This window comes from Corvus hawaiiensis, chromosome 4 (genome assembly GCF_020740725.1).
Source record: "Corvus hawaiiensis isolate bCorHaw1 chromosome 4, bCorHaw1.pri.cur, whole genome shotgun sequence".
NCBI lineage: Eukaryota > Metazoa > Chordata > Aves > Passeriformes > Corvidae > Corvus > Corvus hawaiiensis.
The window spans coordinates 24853316-24868585 of NC_063216.1; the positions used below are offsets into that span (position 1 = coordinate 24853316).

Consider the following 15270-nt stretch of genomic DNA (forward strand, 5'->3'; position numbering starts at 1 on the left):
CAAAAGAGAGTCACCACACAACAGAACTCAGTAACATGTGCCCAAGTTTTCATTTCAGGCTGTTTAATGTGCACTAGATAACTGAACACTTCTTGTACATAATAATGCAGCTATTTGTGTAGATTTTTCTACCAGGAAACATTGGAATCTTGCTTAGAAAGAACCTTAAATTAAAGCACGCTGTCTGGCACTGAATTTCACCTCTTTAAGTGTTTAATGAAAGAACTTCATTGTCAAATAAACTTGTTTCCTCACCTTACATGCAAGTCAGGATAATCTGAACTGTACTGATCACTCCAGCCTCCCTCTCCTGCCATAAGCACACAAAACTGATGGTCAGTTAACAAATACTTTGTTTTCTAAAATCAATTAATCATACAACATGTTGCATATCAAACTATTAAATGCATCCCATACACTACATTTTGCAGTATTTCAGTATCAGCTATCAGGACGAGTTAATTTGAACTTCCCTGAAGGGTCAGGAATAAACCAGTTTTCCCAGAGATCAGTGTGGACACTGGGATAGTCCCAAGGTTTGTATCTCCCATTCCAGTGAAGTAATTTAGCTTCTTGAAGAAATTGCTCTGAGTAACGAGCATCAGGACTCCAACCTGCATGGATAGATTTAAAAAAAAAATATTTTGAAAAATGTGGCTTTTAATAATGGGAGACACTATAGAGTGAGTTAAATTCAGGTGTCTTTTTTTTTTCAGAAGTCTGATTAGCATGGTGTCATGTTAATTTACAACTAGTTGTATGATAGAGCAGCGTTTTTCAGCTTGATGTCTCTTATGTTGCATCAGCAAAAAATCTCAGCAAGTTTCCTCTCTGAAAGCTTCCTCTTTCAACACTTTTAACATCTTGGCATAGCTAGGATTAAAACCAAAATAATAAATATTCATTTTACCATACCAGCTAAGTCATTATGTTTTTCCTAGGATAATTCACCACTCCCAGGTGAAAGGTAACTACATCCTCCAGAATGCTGACAACAAACACTGCCAGGCCTCCCATTTTCTTCCACTGCACCTAGCAAAAGACTGATTTTTTTCAGTCTCTCACTGTATTCAGATATTGCATATATTCTTTCCGTGTAAGTAATGCATGAGGTAAAGTCACATAGGGTCCTGCACTGGAATCTCACAAGCTCACTTTAGTTCCAGCTTGCAAATGGTGAGAAATTAAACTTACCAAGATGCCTTATGTGCCACATAGGATTAATAGAGGAATACTTTCCATGAAATACAATCAGCATTGGAGAGGTTGCCACGCCTCCCCCAAGGGTGCTACTGTAGAGGTTTTCCCTGCAAAAGGAGAAATAGAAGAATATGTTCAAAACCTCAAGCAATCTTTAGTACAAAAGGTAGAAGATTAAAAATAAGTATCTAGCAAAATTCAAAATAATTTTGAACAGATCAGTTTTCGGCATACTCCTTCCTTCTGCTGTTAATTGATTATATTTGCAATTCCAATTCCCGTGGAGTGAGTTGTTGCTCAAGTAAGATGGGAGTCAGACCCAACATGAAACCAATTTTTTCTACACACAGAATATAATTCTCAAGGCTGACAAAGTTAACTGTAGGGAAAAAGCTGTTAACATAAAGCAATCAAAGAATTTAGCCTGTTTTCTTAAGAAAATGTACATTTTTCCATGTTTTTAAGTCCCTCTTTCTTCCCCTTTCTCCCTCCCCCAGCTTTTAGACCTATAAATTAACCTCCAGCTAGATTTTGTCAAAGCCTAGTTAGTATAAATTAGTATCTAAAGAGTATCAGTTTCCTATGAATTTTGTGATAAATCCAGGGCTAGATCAAGCCTAACCATGGTAAGAGGAGGCATTGGGAGGTGGCAGACAGATGTCTGGCCACAGTGTGCTGATGGCCCTGCTGACCGGTTGGCACATGGGCAAAGCCACCCCACCTATGGGACACTGTGCCACCCCCCTGGTTCAATGGGGAGGGAACTTGGGAAGTAGCAAGAGATGCTGAGTAGCTACAGAACAATAAAATCATAACCTCTCCTCAAAACTGGGTTTCAACTGCTAGGCAATTTTTTTCACTACCATTTCAAAATCCAGCTAGAAGGAGCATGAATGTGTTATTAAGGCATAAAATCAACTTTATAGATTAAATTTGAAGTAACATTAATGGAGGCTTTACTCTTAATATCTCCTTAAGAGCACAGCAATAGTTTGTCAGAATGTTACGTAAGTAGAGTAAGAGAAAAACATTTGGCTCCTCACCCATTCACACACTTCCCATTCATGTACCTCCTCTGTTCATTGAAACTAACAAGTAATGGACACAGCACAATAGCACAAACTATTCCAGGTCAATTTTATCTTACTAAATTTAAATTTAATCCTTTGCAGAGAAAGAAAATAAACACCAAGTTTTCAAATGCAGGTCAACAGGGAACTAATTTTAAAAATGGTGATTGTTTCACTGTGTCACGACTTGTTCGTGGTCAATAACAAAAATGTAAAATTTCATTCAGCTAGAGAAAAGAAGTGTTTTCTATTGGTGTTCAAAAAAAGATAGTGTCCAGTTACAGCTTGGCTGACGCTAAAACAAGAGAGTCCCCATGCAAATAAGGAAACATTCTTCCTTTAAGCCAGCCTCAGGAAGGGAAGATCATTCAGTGGCTTCATCTCAGGCTAAGCTGGTCACCCAAAATGAGAACCATATGTTCTCAGTGTCCCTCAGGATTAAGCGTGGTTTGTGAGTAAACACAAGACTAAAATTCCAAGTGGCTGTTTCCTGGTACAGAATTGGTCAGATTTAAACAGATGGAAATGCTGGAAAATGAGTTATTTCACTTGACAAGATCTCAAAAGAAAGACTGCTTGGAGTTAAAAAAACCCCCAAAACTGTAAGAGCTTTTAAACAGGAAGTAAAGCTGTAAACCAAGCATTAAAAGTAAAGTGCAAAGCTGGATTTCTACACATACTCTACATTTCTTTGCATCCACTTTTCCAGCTGCTTTGTGATCCGCTGATGTTTCCATTCAGTCATGTTAGCAACAATTACTCCAGGATTAAAAGAGCAGGTGCTGGGGCTGATGCCAAGATCTCTAATGGCTTGCTTTCTGTAGTCCAGGAATCCCATGTATGTGTTCTAAGAAATAAAAAAAATATGTTCATCCCCTTTGAATCTCTAAAGATACGTGTAAATGCATCTCACTGTCACTGAGAGGGAGACTAAATATGCTCTCCCAAGGATGAGTTTCTGGATAGTGGTTACCTGTCATGGTTTCCATATGACAAGGCTGTAAGGCAGGATAGTTCCTGATACTAAATTGCTTTTCCCACAGTATTGTACCATGGAAGTTTGATAAGGCTTTTCCCTCGCTCTGTTTGTCTTTTAGTAGCTCACACTAAATGATGCAGCATCACAACTGTACCCGTAATGCTAGAGGGATGCACTGACAATTCTGGGGAACTCAGGTCAGGAATTAGCCTCAAACCGTTTTTTCCTAGGTTTTGTTCCCAAATAATATCATACATTCAGTCTTCATTGAATGATCTATAAATGCTCGTGATCTACTGATAGCAAAATACCAAATGTAAATTAGTAGAATGCAAAAAACAATAGAGGTTCAAATTATTGCAGAAAATGACTCTGCATAGCATTACAGAGTTACTACAAAAAGTCTTTCATTACTTGTACAACCATTACAAAGCTATCTATGTATATATAAAACTTTCGCTTTGGGGAAAACGCATAAAATCATCTTACACTTATGGGCAAACACATTCATTATTAGAATTCCAGAATGGCATCTTACCTGCATCCCTACACTTCTAATCATTTCATGTGTAGAAGGCAGATCACAATCATCTGAAAAAGCTGCTGCATGTCCAGGAGCTAACTTAGTATCGTAGAGTTCCTGGATGTCACCTGATTACAGAAAGGTCACAAGCATTAGACAACACCTACTGCACTGCTACAGAGCTGATAGGATAACATCAGTTCTCATATCTTACTTATAACCACACCAGATATTCAATTTTGTAATATGGGACCATTTTCTAATTTGAGTCCTGCACCTGGATGCCTAAGGTCTCTCTTCAGACATTATCACTGGTATTCAATACATTCATGTTTTGGGTGTCCAAAATCAGCTACAGCAGAAGCCAATTGGACTGTTAAAAAGCTGGTTACAAACTTAGGCATTCATAGAGCTCGTCTTTGGAGAGGAAGGGCACAGGCAATTCTGAGCCTCTTCAAGTCCCACAGAAGTGCCACTTCAGTGCCTTGCACAGATGAGGTTTTTCCTGGTGTTATTGCGTTTATACCTCCTAGGAGATACCTGGATTCTCAGCAATGGCTGACTGAAATGTGCCTATCATTTGACCATCCCTGCTGACTTCACAGCCCACCCAGCTCCTTCCTGGTTGAGGGAGACAATGCAGTGCCTAGCACCTCACTCATCACCTGGCTGTCAGGTACCCAAGATGCGCCAGAACAGTTTCAGGGCAGGTGGGAAGCACAAGTGAGCCTGCATCCCAACCCCTTACAGCTTCCAGTTCTACTTTTGCTTTCATCTCTTTTACTAGTTGTGCTGCTGGTCTTCTGCCAGGTGAAACAGCTGAATCAGCTGCTTCTGCAGCTGCACAACTGCAGGTTACACACCTAACAGGAGCTGCCTGGGGACAGGACAGGCAACTTGGTCAGCAGCAGCCTACCATGAGGTGTAATGTGAAACTGCACCTTTATCCTGCAGCTCCACAATCACCATCAGCTGACACCCCCAGGGAAAGAGAAAGCCCAGTGCTGGTGAACACAGCTGCAGAGAGGGGTGACGGGGAAGTGGTGGGCTCAGCTTGAGCTGCCCGTAAAACTGGAGTCCAAATGAAGACCTGGAACCTTTCAAAGAGTTAAATATTGCTGCTGCCCCTTGATGATAGACAGAACAACAAAAAAAAGCAGAGATTGCCACTGGAAACACTCGTGTTGAGGAACTGTAATATGAAGTCAATGGCAAACTAAAATGAGACGGGCAGAGCAGATTAGTTGTCTTTTATAAAGCAGCAAATAGTGACCCCTTTAAGTGCAGGTGGTCTGAAATCTGCCTCTAGAGAGACAAAACTATAAAAAGGTGCAGAAAAGCAGTGGAGAAATATACTTTTGTTGTGTGTAAATTCACTGGTCTTATTGTTCTTACAGCAAAGACTAATTTAGGCCAAAAAATTTATTGTAGTTATACTCAGTTCTTTCCAAAGGAAATTTTCATTGAAACATCCCTTTAATGTTTAACAAGAATAGGTAAAATGGTTTTGTTGTCCCTGGGCCCTAGCTAGGGCAAGGAGGAGTGAGGTAGGTAGCCAGCTTGTGCTCAGGGACTGGCTGGGCATCAGTCTATCCACCAGAGTAGTGACTTGTTCTCCTTTCTTCTCTCTTATCCCACTTATTCTCTGCTTATTAAGCAATTATTCATTTGTTTGTATTTTTGTGACCCTTAAGTTTCCTTGCTTTTGTTTTTCCTTTCCTCTTCCCCCATCCCACTGCAGGTGGGTATGGGGAAAAGTAAATGAGCCCCTATGTGGGGCTCAGCTGCCCACCAGCATTAAAGCACAACACTCTGGTTAAAAAGTGCTTTAAAAGAACAAGAAAATGTGATAAAACAATTATGAAGACAACAGTTCTACGGAGAAAAAAACAGCAGCTGGGAAACAGAAGAGAAAAACACTCACAAGAAATGAATCTTCAAAAAAGTAATTGGTCTTCAAAAGAGATTACTTTGATGATAAGAAAAAAAAGAGATTTTTTCAGGATTTTAATGTCTTGTAATTGCTCCCACTTGACTAGGAACTCTGAAATCTTTGATTGTGATTCTGCGAATTGCTTTGGATTCTGAACTGAAGATGCTCAAAACCATATTTTGAGTGTTTGGAGTTTCAATCTTCTTATTTGAGTAAATTCCTCTTGCTCTCAAGAGCAGCAATTCTGGATGAGGAATTGGTAGCATTTGTGGGAATTTAAATACTAGCAGGAAATGCATGTCACACACTTAATAAACATTGCAGCATCTGAGTGAAATCCATGGTATCTTTCAGCAATTGACCAGAATCAATTTAAATGAAACCCACATACATTTTTGATCACAATTATTCAAAATATATGCAGATAAGTTCTTCCTCAAACTTTCATTTAAGCAAACAGATTATTTGTAGTTTCCCTAAGTTCACACTGAGCAGCTGCCTCAGTTTCTATTATAGCTCATATTTCCAAATGGCTGTAAAAGCTGCAATAACTTTGATTTTAATTCTGTTAGAAAGTGCTTTTCATACAAGAGCTTACCTTGAACAATGACATCATCATCCAAATATATTACTTTCTCATGTTTTTGGATAAGCAAAGGAAGATAAAATCGAACAAAGTTCAGCTATTAAACAGAAAGAAAAAATATAGATTAAATGGTAAAACTGTTTAATGAAGTAGTCTCAGGTTTCTGTGTCTATTAAGTCAGTTTGAATTTCTCTTTTCATTGAGCACCAATCAGTGATCATTTGCTTCCTCCCCCACAGCTTTACTACTACCTCAAATCCAGTATTGTTACTGTTACTGATGTTATTATTTATCCCTATTTATTTCCTATGGCCCTAACCATGCAACCCAAAACTGTTGCTTCCTCACAGAATCCTTTAGGTTGGAAAGGGCCTTTTGAGATCGTCTTGTTCAACTCCCCTTCTGCAGCAGGGTCCACTCAAGCAGGCTGACAGGGACCATGCCCAGTTGGGTCCTGAATATGTCCACAGATGGAGACCCAACAGTCTCTCTGGGCAACCTGATACTTTTAAACTCATGATTTAAAAAGTCTTTTCTTTAGCCCAGACGGAATTTCATGTTATTTGTGCCCATTGCCTCTTGTCCCTCCCCTCAAGTATTTATACAGATTGATAAGATCCTCCTGAATCTGATCTTCTCTAGGCTGAAACAGCTTCAACTCGTTCAGCCTCTCATACAAAAGATGCTTCAGCCCCTTAATCATCTTTGGAGCCCATGTTGGACTTGTCCCAGTAAGTCAATATCTTTCTTGCCCTGGTGGGCTCAGAACTGGACATTGTACTTCAGATGCAGCCTCACCAGTGCAGAGAGGAAGGAGCACCTTTCTGGACCCACTGCCAATGCTCTTCCTAGCGCACTTTTACAGCATACATCACACCAAACACTTCAACATTTAATAGCATCATCAATCCACTCTACAGGAATGATTTGAGTGGCACCACAGACATGGGCTAACAACTTCTACAACAGCAATGAAGAACAGAGAAGAGGGAAAAAGGACTGACAATGTAAGAACAACCGTAAGGATTCAGACCATTTTACCCAGCACCTGTCTTCAGAGTGGCCCTAACCAGATGCTCAGGGGAAAATAAAAATAGAGCAAGCATCCAGAACAGTTGCTCCAAGTATTCTCCTAGCTTTCAGTTATTTTCAGCTCAAGGGATTTTCTGATCTAGATGTGATCTGTCTAAATATGAACTTCGATCCTAACTGAACCCCTGTACATTTTTACACCCACAAGACTTTTCAGCAAGGAATTCTAGAGATGTAGCACTCATTGCATGCAAAGTGTGCAACATCTCTTGTTTCTGCTGACTGTCACTCTGACTAATTTGATCTCATAGCCATAAGTTCTTGCATTGGAAGAGACATACACACACCCCCTCCATGAAATGGAACAGACTTAGGACGGTTTAAAGCCCATATAAACATTAAAAACCTCAACAATTTATTATGTGGTGTTCATTGACTCACAGGCTGCAGTAGCTCAGGACGTGATGCATCTTGTCTGATTTTTCCTTTTAGTACCATAGGATTGAATTCCACAACCTTGAATTTTATTTCTTTCAGTTTAGAATTTTCAATCCATTTTCTATAATAAAAAGAAGAGAACTGATAACAGAAATATCAAGTGTGTGGCAAGTACTTCCAGTATGAAATTCACATATACTTAGGAGAATAATAAGAGACCTTGAAAGCTCACTTGATCTATTCTATCCCAACACAGAATCACTTGTCTAAAGCTATTGCACACAGACCTTTGTGAAACCTGTTCTTGAAACAAATTTTTTAAAAATCCCCCACAAAAACCCCAACAAAACAAACACTCTACCCCACTGCCAAAACCAGACTCTGTATGTTGCCCAAACAACCCAGCTTTCACCATTACTTCCAATGAATTATATTCTTCTAAGTTCTCTTGCTATAATTAAGGATCATTATTTCTTATCCTATCTACAGTGCTTTTAAAGCTGAGGTTAGTTTTCTTCCTTTCACAGATTTATGTTCTTCCAGATGACTTCTACGTCACCTCCTGATGATGTTTTCTTCAGACTAAACTAATTTTTTTTTCATATTTTTGTCAGATTTCTTATCGCCACTGTTTATTTTCTCTCCTGACACAAACTGTGGGTACAAAGGCTACAGAAGTGAAGTAGCCAGAGGTGAGAACTGCCAAGAAATGTTTTAGTATTCATTCACAACTTGGTCCTCTTTAAGACAACGTTTGCAAATTTTAAAACTGAAACAGAATGAGCTGAAACTTCATGAAATTACATGCATTGAAATATCAGGATATAATTTCCTTTCATGAAATGAAGAATTCTCATTTCATGAGAGAAATGAAATGAGACCTCAGAGAATGAAGTGAAATGAGAAGAAGGAACACGAAATATGATGAAATGAAACGGAAAGGCAATTATTTAATGATGTGAAATAAATGAAAGGGAATGGAATGAAGTGTATTGAAATGAGATGAAACATCAAGAAATTATATTCCTTGAAATCTCGAGATTTCATTTCCCTTCATGAAATGAGGAATTTTCATTTCATGAAAGGAAATAAATTGAGAAATTATGGATTAAAGCAAAATGGATAGAAAGGAAAGAAAAATGTAATGAAGTGAAACTGAGAAAAATAAAATTCTGAAATTAAGTGAAAACAACAAAATTGAATGGAATGAAATCAAGTGATGTGAAATGAACCAAAACTTAACGAGATGATATTCATTGAAATCTTGAGATTTCATTTCCTTTCATGAAATGAAGAATTCTCATTTCATGAAAGGAAATGAAATGAGAAATCAAGGAATGAAGTGAAATGGAAAGAAAGGAAAGTCATTGCAATACTTTTTGGGCCTCTTTTTGTAACTTTAATACATCATCTTAGCTGAAATTAGCTTTAAACAGCAAGTTTTTCTACTCTAAAGCTGAAGACACAGCACCAGAGGAGAGGTAAGTGCTGTGCCACAAAGTGGGACTGTGACAAGTAGACAGTATATCCTTACCTTACTACAGACTCTTCTGCAGCCTATTTACAAAAGGCTGAGAAGCACAGGTATGGCATGGCCTGGCTATTTCACACCCCTTTGCACAGGTCAGTGTCTTGTGGAGGAAAAAGTGTCCTTTTTCCATCATGTACGGAATCCTGCGGGTTGCTACCAATAGCACTCCATTTCCCTGAGAAGTCCTCCCAAGTGTTACGCCTGTGCTAGGGGGAACAATCACGTGGCTCTAACTACAGCCTGAAACAAAACAAGGCTGGTGTGTACCGAATGTGTGGGATGGTTGTCTTCAGCCCAACGATGTAGAACAAAACATTGGCCTCTGTGTTGCTGTAGATGCTACTGATGGCTGCTACAGCTGCGCCCATCCTGCCCGCAGCAGCGCAGATCACCACTGGGATTTCTTCTTCCATTTCCTCAGGACTCTCCAAATCAACTACAAGAAACAAACCCATTTTACATCAGATCTGGGTCACAAAAATGACTAAGTACTTCCATAAGCAGTGGACTAATTTCACCGTCACCCCATTTTTTTGCTTACCACGTCCTATACACATCCCCATCTGGCAAGGCACACAACTTGAGCTGTTGCTAATCCAGAACTACTTGCAGGTTGACTGGACTGATGGATGCCTCCAGAGAATAAATAAGAGAGTTCTTGGCATCTTCTACTCAGCAGGGGCACAATTCAGCCTGTCCTTCATGTAGCTGCTTATTCATATGAAACCTGAAGAGGTTTGAATACCTTTGAGACTTCTACATCTCAGTTATATTTAGCATAAATTGAACAATAGGTTCCAAAATTATCAAAGGAAGGAGGTAAGTCAGAGACAGAGCAATTGCATGAGCTCCACTTCTTTGGCAAGCTGACTTGAAAGGAATAGTGCAAAAATTTGCACCAGCAGGAAGTTGCTAATGATATAAGGGAAAATACCTAAACTACACCGAATCAGGTCACATTCCTGCTAAGGAAGATTTTTATCCCTGATTAGCACTGATTAACTTGCAGAACTTAAATGGATATATTTATACTGTTAAAACATAACAATTACACTCATAACAAGCCCAACAAAAATATACTGAAAATAAATTATTTATATCAAGACAGAGTTTGTTTACCTTGGGAACAGTGAATAAGCTATTTGTATAAACATTTAATACCAGTCCAACCTCATGAACCTAGCAGGTTTCTGTAACTATAAAAATTCCAGCAAAAACTTCTGCTGTAAATGTGAAGATTTGATGCTCTAGCTGAAATGAATAAGCAGGCCAAGAACATTCCCAGGGAGGCAGGTCATGATCAAACTTTATTACCACTTGACAACTCCAATCTGCTCAGCTCAAGTAAGGATATACTCCAGCATCCATCTACATCAGTGACATCTGGATAAAAACTTAATCAGATTTACTACTCTTAGTCATCACTATCAATCTCCCATGATTTTAATAAAGTAACTCAGAAGCAAAACGTTTTTTCATCCCAGACCATATGCAACAGTGTGAGTAGCTCATCTACTGCAGGACAAACAGGATTCAGTAAGGTGAAAAGTGCTGTTCAAGGTAAGACATAAGGAAAATAAAACAGGAACATAAGTGAAACACAAGCGCAAGTCACTTACCTGTTTCATTTTTTAATGCCAATGGCACCTGGTGAACTTTGTTATACAGAATAGCGCACACGGTTAAAACAAGAAGTAACAGTAAGATCTGGTTAACTGAAACAAGAGGGAGAATGTGTTAACAATCAGTATAACAGCTGATTCCCAAGTAGCTGATTAAAAAAACAAAATCCAATTTGCAACCAGTACAGATGATAGAAGAATTTCATAAGCTGTTTCTGTTGTGTTTTTCTCATATTATTTGATCAAGCTTAAAATTTTATGTTATAAAACACAACATTAACTCACCCCTGTTAAAGTAATCCCAAACTATCTGATTTTCATGGTTAATTTGCTCACTAAATCATAAGACTCCCGATATATATGGGTTATCCATACTAGAAAATTCAGGTGTCTGAACTTTACCAGGAGCTTGGAACATTTTTTTCCTGGCTAGTCTGCTGTCTGTTTACACACACTTAATGAGTTAATTATTTTTATGTAGCCCCTTCATTCTGTCATGCTTCCCTCATAAAACTTCAAACACAGCAGAATTTTTTTATCTACTTCAATGTTCAGATTTTCAAGGTGTATTTGAGCAAAACCTTAAAAATTCTAGAAAAACAAACCCACCATTCTACAGAAACCAGGAATGTTTCAATATATTTGAAAATACTTATTTTGACAGGGTAATTTAAATTAATAACATCAAAGCAAGGCAAAGACCTGGCTGTGTATTCTGATTTATAGCCCCTAAAAGACTGTCTTGTACAAATTTAAGTCATTCAGCACAAATCAAGCATGTGCAGGAGTTGGGAGAGTTCACCAAACACAACAGGGAAGGAATCCATTGCCCTCATCAACAGTTACTATGATGATGGGTGTTGCTTCAGACTACTTTGTTACTTTTGCACCACCATAAAACGTACTTAAGGTGTTCAAAAGAGCAAAGGGAATGGAGTTCTGCTCTATTTTAATCAAAATGGCCAACTGGCCGCAAGACTAGATTGAAATTGGTAAACATATGTCACCAAACCTGCACTAATTTAAACCAAATGAGCAAAAGCCCATTGACTTTTGAGAAATTTTGGGCACATAAGTAAAGGCAAAAGTCCATTTTCAGTCACTGACCATTACAGCTGATGAGAACCCCAAAATTTTTGGGGCCACATCTCAATATTGAGTATGAACAGCATTAATGTGCAGAGCTCTGTAAAAGTCAGCTTCAGGGCTCTGGGCACAATTCGCATGAAAACAGCAGCTACTTGCAGTATCGGTGGGAAGTGTCAGAATCTCCAGTCTCAAGTGAGTAATTTTAAATTAATGGGAATTATGATTGTACTCATCTGACATAGTTAACAGGAAAAGACTTATTTGCATACTTAAAGTTAAGCATAATTTAGCAATACTAGAACTATAAAGTCATATGCAACTGTGATAACAGTTGCATGAGAAATTGGATTTGACATTTCTGTCCTCTTTTTTAAAAAATATGTCTTTCAAATGTTTTTAATCTCTCTTACTTTTCTTTAAAAGAGCCATGCGTCCTGTTGGATGAGAACTGTGATCTGTGGTAAAATAAAATAAAAAAATAATTAAAAGAAAAAAAAAGAGAGAAATATCATTAATGCCAGAAATGAATTCTAGTTAGTTATATAAAGGACTAGGTTTTGGATTATCAAATTTTACTGCTGAACTGGTAAAAGTAAAACTGCACTTAATCTCTGTAAATACCTTTTTTTAAACAAATAACTAATATTCTGAGTTAGAAATATTTTTATTAATAATTTAAGCAACTAATAGCTTGTAAAAAACATTTTAATAAATCCCATCTGATCATCTATTCAGTAGGCGATTTTTAGTACCTTTTAAGATACTCTGCAAAGAAGTATTAAAACACCCACTAATGCAATTTATGAATATATTTATCTCTGATTTCACCTCAAACATAATAACTATCGCAATTACTAATCTCTTGCTAGAGCATGCATTCCCAAACACATGGGAATCTCATACCAGGGCAGTGTCTTCTAGACTCTCAAAAAATTGCAGAGCAATAGTGAAAATGTTTTCTTACAGTGCTATCCTTCCAGTGTGTGTAATGTGGCTTCTATTTATGTACATTTTTTGTGATGCTGAAGAAAAGGACGTTGCCTTCCCTAAAATTGTGCTTCTAGTCCAGGCCTGAGAGCAGCCATGATTTTATTCCTGAGAAGACAGAACATAATCCCTAAAGTACAGGATTATGAGAAATACAACATTTGTTTGAATTCTGGACCCAAAACTACCATTTATGGAGGAAAACACAAACCGGATTACCAAAACAACAACAGACAGCAAAAAACAGCACCAGAAGCTGGGGGGGGAGGGGGTTGGGAGGGGGGTAGAGAAAAATCCAACTGTGTGATCTAACTTTTATACTATGTAGGCATAGAACAGAAAACAATTTTTTCTGTTTCCACATACACAGATATGGACATATTACAGCACAGATAAAGAAATAAGATGGGTACTATGCGCACATAAAAATGAAGTTTATTCCAGCTCCTTGACAAATCAGACAGAACAGCAAGAATTCTTGAAACCTGAGTCACAAAACTGACCACCTCTCATTGGTTAGTGCTCAAGTTCAGGCAGCATCCTAGATTAGTCTCTATTTTGAACAATGAATTAAATGACAACAAAAAATAATACTAAAAAAACGTAAGATGTAGCTTTGTTCACAAACCATTTATATTCACATGTATTTAAGTCCCAGCTGATGACTAAATTGCAGTGAGAAAGGAGTATTCTGGAAATTCTTTCACATCTGCACTACTTATCTACATTCCAGCAGACCGTTCTCTTCATGTGGCATTAATTTACACAGAGGAAATCAAGCTTATCTGTCGGAAAAAACCACAGCTGAGAAAGCCCTTCTCTCATGCATTAAACACAAATACTGCCTTCTTTTACATTTAAAAACTTTACTCATTTAGGTAAGCAGAGCAACAAAGGAACCTGCTACACTCTTGGACTAATTTTCTAACCCCACTTTAGCTAATCACAATCTTCCCCGATTTCCACAGAGCTGCCTACTGTCTTTGAATTAGCAATTGTAACAACAGCCACAAACAGTCCTGATGATCATTGCAAGATGAAAGCTGCACAGCCACAGCTTCATGCTATCTTCAGAAATTATTAAATCCACATAAACTGAACCATGTTTTAAACCTTAAAATCCAAGACAGACTCTCACACCAGTCGGAATTCTACAACTACAGCATTCCTAAGCCTCTGAAACACCAATTGATTACCTACTGATTTTTAAGAAAAGAGAGGTATACTTGTTCCCCTGCAAATATTTACTCAGGTTTTTCTGACTGCAGACATTATTTCCTGGAACCTGGCAGTCCCTAACTCAGTTGCCAAATCCTATAACAAAACGAGGGGCTGCAGAAGGGAAAGCTCAAAACCAGTGACATTATTGCTCAGATATTTCCTGCTTAATTAGTCCTTTTACCTCTTCAAAGCAGCACAATATTCGGGACTCCTCTCTCCTGAAGCGCTGTGGAGCTATTTACTTGGATCCTAGATAGCCCACAGCTGTAAGCACTCTTGCCAAAGCGTCCTTGACCACCATCCTCCTTTGAAGTCACCCGAACAAGGGCCTTACAGGGCACAGTAACAGTTTTACGATTCAATTCCTTTTTCGGACTCTTCAAAGTTTACTTTGGAGTTGTGCTGATTTTCCTTTCTTTCTCTGCCGCTGAGGAATAGCACAGAGTCCAGACGCTGCACTGGAGGAATGAGAGCACATAAACCACTTCCAGATGTGCAGAATGATGAGGCAGCCCCAGATCTGGCAAACTTGCCTCAGAGCTTCAGCTAGCAGATTGCAAACAAATCCCATAAGACAAGAAGTCTTAAAGGGGTGGGGGAAAGAGAAGGAAACAAACCCTTCCAGAAGTTACTTCAACAATCTAGCTGCAAGTTAGGTTTTTATTCATTATTTATGGCGAATGTGAACAGGTAACTAGTGTGCAAGAGCCAGGCTACAACATGCCAAAGTCTAACAGAAGGCCAAAGTTTTTCCAGTGTCTGTTGGCAGAGTTCTTGTGAGTCAAAAGCTAAGGGAAACTTGCAAAAGTCAACTCTGAACATGCATTTTGACTTGAATCATCTTGTTTCCTAATCTCTGAGCATTTAATCCACAGGTTTGGTTTACATTAAAAAGGATTTTAGATCAAGGTAACCAGCACATGGTGATACCCTGCCTCCTAAGCTCTCCTGGAATGCTTTTGCAGTTTTATTTCTACAGCACTTCTTTTATTTGAATTCTGTCCCTCCCTTCTAGGAATGAACACTGTTTTGTCACAAGACTTTCATGAGTACTGAAAG

General features: G+C 38.4%; 1 protein-coding gene across 2 annotated transcripts; it reads right to left on the bottom strand.

The window, feature by feature from the left end:
- Nucleotides 1-26: 26 nt before the first annotated feature.
- Nucleotides 27-15021, bottom strand: GLT8D2 (glycosyltransferase 8 domain containing 2). 2 transcript variants are annotated; one of them, XM_048302743.1, is made up of 10 exons: nucleotides 14393-15021; nucleotides 10912-11007; nucleotides 9834-10019; nucleotides 9560-9728; nucleotides 7765-7882; nucleotides 6304-6388; nucleotides 3788-3900; nucleotides 2951-3117; nucleotides 1195-1307; nucleotides 27-614 (listed from the first exon to the last, which is right to left on the bottom strand). In XM_048302743.1, the coding sequence occupies exons 3-10, from the start codon at nucleotides 9853-9855 to the stop codon at nucleotides 442-444; spliced, it is 960 nt and encodes a 319-aa protein (XP_048158700.1). In that variant the 5' UTR covers nucleotides 9856-10019; nucleotides 10912-11007; nucleotides 14393-15021; the 3' UTR covers nucleotides 27-441. The 2 variants fall into 2 exon arrangements, with proteins under 2 accessions (XP_048158700.1, XP_048158699.1); XM_048302742.1 differs by lacking the exon at nucleotides 9834-10019 and adding an exon at nucleotides 12414-12458 and having other exon boundaries at nucleotides 14393-15015.
- Between the last annotated feature and the right edge of the window lie 249 nt (nucleotides 15022-15270).

What these genes read in the sequence shown, in the direction of transcription:
- GLT8D2 (XM_048302742.1), bottom strand. An exon ending in TGGATGCAAAGAAATGTAGA is followed by an intron (nt 1,308 to 2,950) that starts GTATGTGTAGAA and finishes CTCCTTTTGCAG; the next exon opens with GGAAAACCTCTACAGTAGCA. An exon ending in GTGGCACATAAGGCATCTTG is followed by an intron (nt 615 to 1,194) that starts GTAAGTTTAATT and finishes CTATCCATGCAG; the next exon opens with GTTGGAGTCCTGATGCTCGT.